Here is a 7,504-nt window from a genome sequence, read left to right on the forward strand (position 1 = left end):
TACCTGAACTACAATTTAAATTTCACAATCATGCTAATGTGTGCCCAAAACTAGTTAACTGCTGTGGCCTGACCAATTCTACATTGTTACTCTGTTTTTGTACTGTGCCCCTAAATATAAAAGAGACCAGCACAGAAAACAACCACCAACTGCTACTGTTCTCTACTCTATAGCCAACATTTGATCCACATTGTCACACCCATTTGGGTTAGTTAAAAATGCAGATTGCTCTAATTAGTGGTTTAATCTGTTGGTGAATGGCGACTGTTGATCACTGCTTTCCTTTTTATCTACTTTGTCAAATAATGTATTTATGTGATTAATTTTGCAGGAAAAATTTTCGCTGTGGGAGGTTTTGATGGAACTCGTGCACTCAGCTGCGTTGAGATGTTTGATCCGGCCAAAAACGAATGGAAGATGGTGGGAAGCATGATATCAGCAAGGAGTAATGCTGGAGTTGCTGCAGTGAACGGGCTTCTTTATGCTGTGGGAGGCTTCGATGGCAATGAGTTTCTGAACAATGTGGAAGTATACAATCCAGAAACCAATGAATGGAGTCCATACACCAAAACGCAAATGTTCGGTTTATAAAGTTTAGCTTTTTCTTTGCAGCTTAATAAGTTTGGTGATGTAACTTGTGTTGTATCTGGGTTTTTTTGGCGGGGGGGGGGCGCAGTGAAGAGAGAATGATGACTTGGATGTTTATGGTTGGGCTGTAGCTATCAACAATTTAAAGCATGAAGTCTGGTTTTTAATGGTTACAAGAAACCTTTTGGATTTGTTTATGATAATTACATTGAGCTGTAAATACTATTGTCCCAGGGTGTAGGTGTTTGTTGTGTATTCATAGTGGGGTTTTTTGGTGTGCAGAAAAGCTTCATTTCAAAATTTGGATAATAGGAAATATGTATTTTTTAGAGCTTCCCCAGAGTTTTGTTTTGCAGCATTTGCACATTTGTTTCATCATGAAGTTATCTGGTTTGAAGATGTGCAACAAAGTTATGAAATAACATGGTCAATTTGAGATGGAGGGAAGGGGGCATCGAAGCAAAGAGGCATGATTATCTTTCTTGCCCCAACTTTAAAGAGCAGGAAAGGGAAGTGTTTAAATAAGTCGTGGATATGCTAACCAGCCTGCCAATTAATGCATTTTTGTTTTGGATTAAATGTTTTATGATCACCTTTTTATAACAATTTTTATACTTGGATGAATATACTATATAAGAGAAACAAAATCAGATATTGTTTGGAAGCATTGAACTAAAAACCTATAGCTAGACTTTTGAGGCACCAGAGTGCGACATACATAGAACTTGGAAAAAGCTTTAAATGTTTGCCTCTGCTATAACTTATTGTACTATGTAAATGCTTGTTGAACTTGATAAGGGTTTTTTGAATGTGAAATTGTACTGGGATGAAAGTGAAGGATTAAAGAGTACCCAAGTGAGAATCCATTTTGTTACAAGCTATGTAGCTAACATTCCTAAAACAATAGATGACTGAAAAAAATAAATATTTGAACTCTTGACTTCATGGGCTTTGTGTATGATTTAAATGTATGCTAAAAGCTAGAAGGATAGGAATTTAATTAAGATTGTGAATGTTCTTATTAGCTTTAGCCAGATTAGCCCTGATGTTATTGTGGATTGCAAGTGTTTTTAAGGGATAACTGTTAATCAAAAGAGGATAAAACTATGTAAAATGTACAGACTCCCTCCCTGACCCTGCACCTGACTAAAAGTTTCAGACAATGCTTTTCCTTTTGAAATAGCATGGTACCAATTAGTATGATGTTTGGCATGCTTTCTAATGTGGCTTTCTGAGTAAATTACTAGAAAATTTGAAACATAGAAAAACACCCAAATCAGTTTAACTATCTAATTACAATTCCTTGATTACATCCATATCATGACTAAATATGAAATCAGCCCAGAAACATGCAGACATTTGGGCATAAATGGGTCAATATCAAAGACACCTGGACATATTGTTTTTTACGTCTATCCATTGTTTACTTCAGTTGAACCTGTCTTTATGCAGTCAGGTACCCCAAAACAGAAATTAGTTTCCTTCAATTACACTGGTTCATTGGGTGGAATTCATGATTGCATCAAAATTCTCAGGTGCAAAGCATCTGGTCACAAATCCAGTGAAAATCAACTAACCAGAAATTAATTAGTCATGCTGCTGCCAAAAAGACTCCCCAAGGTGTGTTTGAAAATTGGCTGGCAGGGACCTCCTATTTGGAGGATGGACGTATGATCAGATTAGATGGAGCAAAATGTATTCTGTCTTTGAAGCCTGGGGTGGGTTTGGCCTGCCAATTACCAATCATGTTTTGTCCTGTACCTGATGCTAGTCATGAGGGGATGAAGGTGACCAAACCAGTCGAATCATTCTCACTCTCTCTCTCTCTCTCTCTCTCTCTCTCTCTCTCTCTCTCTCTCTCTCTCTCTCTCTCTCTCTCTCTCTCGTTCTCCACACCTCCCACCCCCGGGACTGCCTGGGTGTTGGTGAGATGACTTGGTGGCGATATTAATGGTGTGTTTCAACCGTGGAATCCTTGAATGATCCTGAGGGGTGCTCGTTGATCCTGTTTATCTGGTCTCTGCTTTCTTCATACGCTCATGATAAGTCATTATCCTGGGGATTGTCCTGCAACTCGGTTGTTACCTTAGATTAAAAGCAAGTTACTGCGGATGCTGGAATCTGAAACGAAAGAGAAAATGCTGGACAATCTCAGCAGGTCTGGCAGCATCTGTAGGGAGAGAAAAGAGCTAACGTTTCAAGTCCAATGACTTTGTCAAAGCCTTCAATTCCTCCCTATGGCTTAACTTTTTTATCCTTACAAGTAAATGTAAAATATGGGTGTGATGGCCTGTACCGTTAGTTATCCTGATTTGACAAGTTCATGTTTCAATCCTGACTAATATTGGGTCTTGTAATGTCAGATAATCCTTGGTGGTTGTCTCTTCTCTCTTTCCCCCCCCCCCATCTGTCTTGTATAGAGGGGAGATGAGCACTGGAGAGGGGTGAAAGATTGGGGTTGGTAGGATTAGTTTGTCTTCGCTGTGGTTGAGGATTGCCCTTGCCAAATTCAGGCTGTTCCATTTTGGGTTTCTGTTTTATTTTGACAATCTGTGCTGCTATCCTCCCTGGGCCCGGACAGACACTTTGTTACCTGGGTTTTGTATGACTTCCTTCGGGTCGAATTTGTCTACTCCTAGTACGGCTCTATTTGGCTGTCTCCGATACTTCTGGAGGTAAAGAAGGCGAATGGTATGTTGGCCTTTTTTACGAGGAGGTTTCAAATACAGAAGCAGGGATGTGTTGCTGCAATTATACAGGGCCTTGGTGAGACCACACCTAGAATATTGTGTGCAGTTTTGGTCTCCCTTTCTGAGGAAGGATGTTCTTGCTCGCAAAGGAGTGCAGCGAAGGTTTACCAGGGACAGGGATGGCGGGATTGTCATATGAGGAGAGATTGACTAGGTTAGGATTGTTCTTGCTGGAGTTCAGAAGAATGAGGGGATCTCATAGAGACTTATAAAATTCTAACAGGACTAGACAGGGTAGGTGCAGGGAAGATGTTCCTAATGATGGGTGTGTCCAGAACCAGGAGTCACAGTCTGAGGATTCAGGGTAAACCATTTCGGAGAGAGGAGACATTTCTTCACCCAAAGAATGGTGAACCTGTGGAATTCATTACCACAGGAAGTAGTTGATGCTAAAACATTGAATATATTCAAGAGGCGGCTAGATATAGCACTTGGGGAGAATGGGATCAAAGGCTATGGTGAGAAAGCAGGATTAGGCTATTGAGTTGGACGATCAGCCATGATTGTGATAAATGGCAGTGCAGGCTCAAAGGGCCAAAAGGCCTCCTGCTCCTGTCTTCTATCTATGTATGTATTGGGGTGTCTGCTCTGTTTTGTAACAGGTCATAGTGCAATCCGTTTCTGTGGTTGGGGACTGGAGATAAGGGTGGCCATGTTGTCTTTCGTACAGCGGTGGTTTCTGTCATCCCGTTGGGTGTCTCCTCCTGGGGGGGGGTTCTTCTGGGTGAGCGTCATGCTGCTCCTTATGTTGGCTTCATCTGGTGGGTTGGGGGAGGTGCTTGGGAGGATCAGTCCTCCCTCCCAGGCTGCCCACGGCGGAGTGTAGGTGGTGTGATTGTATGGAAGACCTTGGGGCCATATTCCGAGGTGTTTTGGATGGCACTGCCAGGCCTAGCACAGTGGTTATTAACCGGTTACCCCTGTAGATTGAGGATGCCCTCCCTTGGCACCTGTGGGGGTGAGTTTGGGGTTAGTTTGCCTCCCGGTAACTGGAGATTTTGGGATGCGCTGAGAGCTATGCCTTGTAAATATCCTGCTGCTTACTCCTTGGGGTAGGAGTGATGTCCTCTTATGGGTTGAATGGCTGGCACTTGGGTGACAGCTATCAGGTGGTTGCTTGAGAGGTTGGGGTCTGGGTTGGTTGCTGGTTTCCTGTTATCTGTGCGATTAGTTCCGATGGGAGTTGCAGGTTCCTTTTTCTCCTTTTCCGAGAGATTCTGGAGGAAATCCTTCTCCCGTTGTGTCTCACCTTGCACTTTCCTTTCTCACGAGTTACTTGAGGTGAAATTCTGCCTTGGCTTATGTGGTAGATGGTTGTGTCTCTGTATTCTGACTGATTTGCTGGATGTCCACTGTGAGCGTTTGTTTTTTGGTTGTGCTGCCTTTTTTCCTGATGTTTGTTGGTATGTCCCCTGGGATTGGAGGGAAGGAGAAGGGGAAGTGGAGTGGGTCAGCCCTCTCTCCCTCCCAGGATTTCCCCTTCTGGGGGCATCTTGATGGCTCTTTCCTCCACAGGGTGGGGCTCTCCGTTTGACCGGGACTTGAGGTTATCCTTAAATTTTTGGCCTCATGGTTATCCTGTCATTTCCCTAGGGCGTGTTGTTTGCGTAAGCAGTCAGTTGGCTTATTCCATTTTGGTTGCAGGGCACTTCGCAGTTGCTTTGGATCTGGTAGCTGTGCTGTATGTCGGAAATAATATATATATTATATATTTTTTATATATATATATATATATATATATATACATGGTATCAATTGCAGTAATGTTATTAGAATAATTTGGGTTAGGTTATGTCTGCTAAAGTTGTGATTAAGGGATTGACAGCTAGTTTTACTTTTGGAGATCTGATCTGGTTCCTGAAGAAGGGTGTGTTTCTCATTGATTTCTGAAAGCTTTTCTCCCAAGGACTTTGTGAATAACTCTGTTGCCCACTGATTTGACCTGTTGTGGATTTTGCTTAATTGAAAGTTTAGAAGTAAGCTCAAAGACCTTTGTTTTAATTAATGAAATAAATTAAATGAAAGGTTTTTCCCCTTGGATGTTAATCGTGTGTTAATATAAGTTGTTTTTAAAAAAAGATCGCTAGTTTGTGGAATGACTCCTGGAGCAAAGTATATTTTCCCCAGTTTACACATTGGAAAAACTGGTCTGGCTTTCTAATAAATTGGGGTCTGAGAATAACTTGGACCTGTTACTTCTGGTCCTCTCTTTGTAATTTTGTAGTCATATGATTGATGTCTGTTCTAGCCTGGACCAGGTTGGATTGCATTGTGGGGTACTCCGATGCATGCACACACAGTAGAATAAGAAAATCAACTTAAGCTGAGCTTTCAAATCTGGCAACAAATACCATTTTTTCCCAGAACAAATCTAGCAAAATTTTAAGTCAATAAATTATTAATCTAAAATTTCTTGGCATGACTTTAAGCATTCAATTATGAAATCGATTTTAGTTTCATTTGTCTCTGAATTTACTAGCAAAGCATTGACATAAAAATTTCTAATATTAAGCAATGCGCTTATATTGGTTGTACAATATGGTTTTTATGGTACATATTTGGCGGGAACCAGCTGGGAGTTGGTAGGGAAAGTTTCACTCCATCTTGAAGCTGAATGAGATTTTCCATAACCACTCCGTTTTGGGATGTGCTTTAAAATTTGTTTAGCGCACAACTCATGGTTTGCAATAGTATTAGACCGCTTAACATGAGTATCATTTATCACAATTGGCATCAAAGAATGTAATTCAATATTCCATGTCATATTTCCAACTTAAAAAAAATATATATTTAGAGTACCCAATTCATTTTTTCCAATTGAGGGGCAATTTAGCGTGGTCAATTCACCTATCCTGCACATCTTTGGGTTGTGGGGGCAAAACCCATGCAAACACGGGGAGAATGTGCAAACTCCACTCGGACAGTGACCCAGAGCTGGGATCGAACCTGGGACCTCAGCGCCGTGAGGCAGCAGGGCTAACCAACTGTGCCACTCGTCACATTTTCAACTTGATTGATTTTTGTGATTAGCCAAAGGGAGTCGAGGTTATGGGGCAGGTGACAAAAGTGGAGATGAGACCACAACTAGATCGACCATTACCTTATTTATTGGCAGGGCAAAGGGCTGATTGGCCTGCTTCTAAGTAATACATTCCTATGATAAACTACAGAATGGTTTGATGAACAAAGTGTCCAGGATAGGAAACATGATGTGCATTCCCTGTGATTTCATGTTCAGTTAGGAGCTTAAATGGTTTTTGGGTAAGTCCATGATCAACTGTATTCAGGTCTCGAGAAAAAATATTTTCCACTCTTCTCTAGCCCTTTAAGTTGAATCAATTTGTTGGTATATTTGTTTTACAAACAAGAAGCAGCAATTAATCTGTTCTTCCTCGAGGAATTAACATTGACCAGGACACCGAGAACTCTCCTTTTGACAGCAGGCAAGATGATGAATATGAAATGTTTACATCAAGTTTAGAACTATGCGACTTCCCGTTGTGGCCATGGTGTGAGTGGTCGCACATTTGGCAGCTCCCGTTTGAGGCTGTATATATTTTTTTCTGACCTTTTCCACATTCGGAGGGTGGATGTGTGGCTGAAAAAGGTGTAGGGCTGAACAGAGGGAAGTCTGACTACACAGGTGGGACTGATGTATGGATCCACGGACAAGAAGGTCTGGAGCAGGAGATTGTTCGTGCGCCAGATCTTAAGATGGTGGAGGGTACAGGGCCTGCACTAGCTACCCAATGGTCGATGGACCAATTGGTGGACTTTTTAAAATGAGAAGTTCAGCCAGCAGAGGAGAGAGGCCCATGAGGACCTATCCAAGGCTGTAGATCTGTTGGAAGTCTGGAATCGACAGAGTGGAGCCGAGGCTGCCATCCCAGGGCCAGGCTGATGGAAAGTGGACGAGGTGGTGGGGGAGCACAAGGAGCAGTTGGATTGTTGGCAGCCGAGATGGGAGTAATGTGAGAGACTCTGAAGCGGCTACAGGAGAAGGTAGAGAACCTTGAGAACCCCTCCCAAAGGTGGAACTTGAGAATTGTAGGGATGGCTGAAGGCATCGAGGGAGTGGACGCTACCACTTATCACATTGATGTAAATGCTGGAAAAGCTGATGGTAGAGGGGGCCTTTGGCGGGACCCTGGATGTCGACTGAGCGC

General features: G+C 42.3%; 1 protein-coding gene across 3 annotated transcripts in view; it reads left to right on the top strand.

The window, feature by feature from the left end:
* The window catches only part of LOC140426455 (influenza virus NS1A-binding protein-like), a 39,941-nt gene extending 38,413 nt beyond the window's left edge, over window positions 1-1,528 (top strand). For all 3 annotated transcript variants that reach the window (XM_072511252.1, XM_072511254.1, XM_072511253.1), the window contains one exon: window positions 332-1,528. In XM_072511252.1, coding sequence (XP_072367353.1) covers window positions 332-591 — 260 coding nt within the window. In that variant the 3' untranslated portion in view covers window positions 592-1,528. The remainder of the gene's footprint in view (window positions 1-331) is intronic.
* Window positions 1,529-7,504: the final 5,976 nt, after the last annotated feature.

The sequence above is a fragment of the Scyliorhinus torazame genome, chromosome 7, assembly GCF_047496885.1.
Source record: "Scyliorhinus torazame isolate Kashiwa2021f chromosome 7, sScyTor2.1, whole genome shotgun sequence".
NCBI classification, from domain to species: domain Eukaryota; kingdom Metazoa; phylum Chordata; class Chondrichthyes; order Carcharhiniformes; family Scyliorhinidae; genus Scyliorhinus; species Scyliorhinus torazame.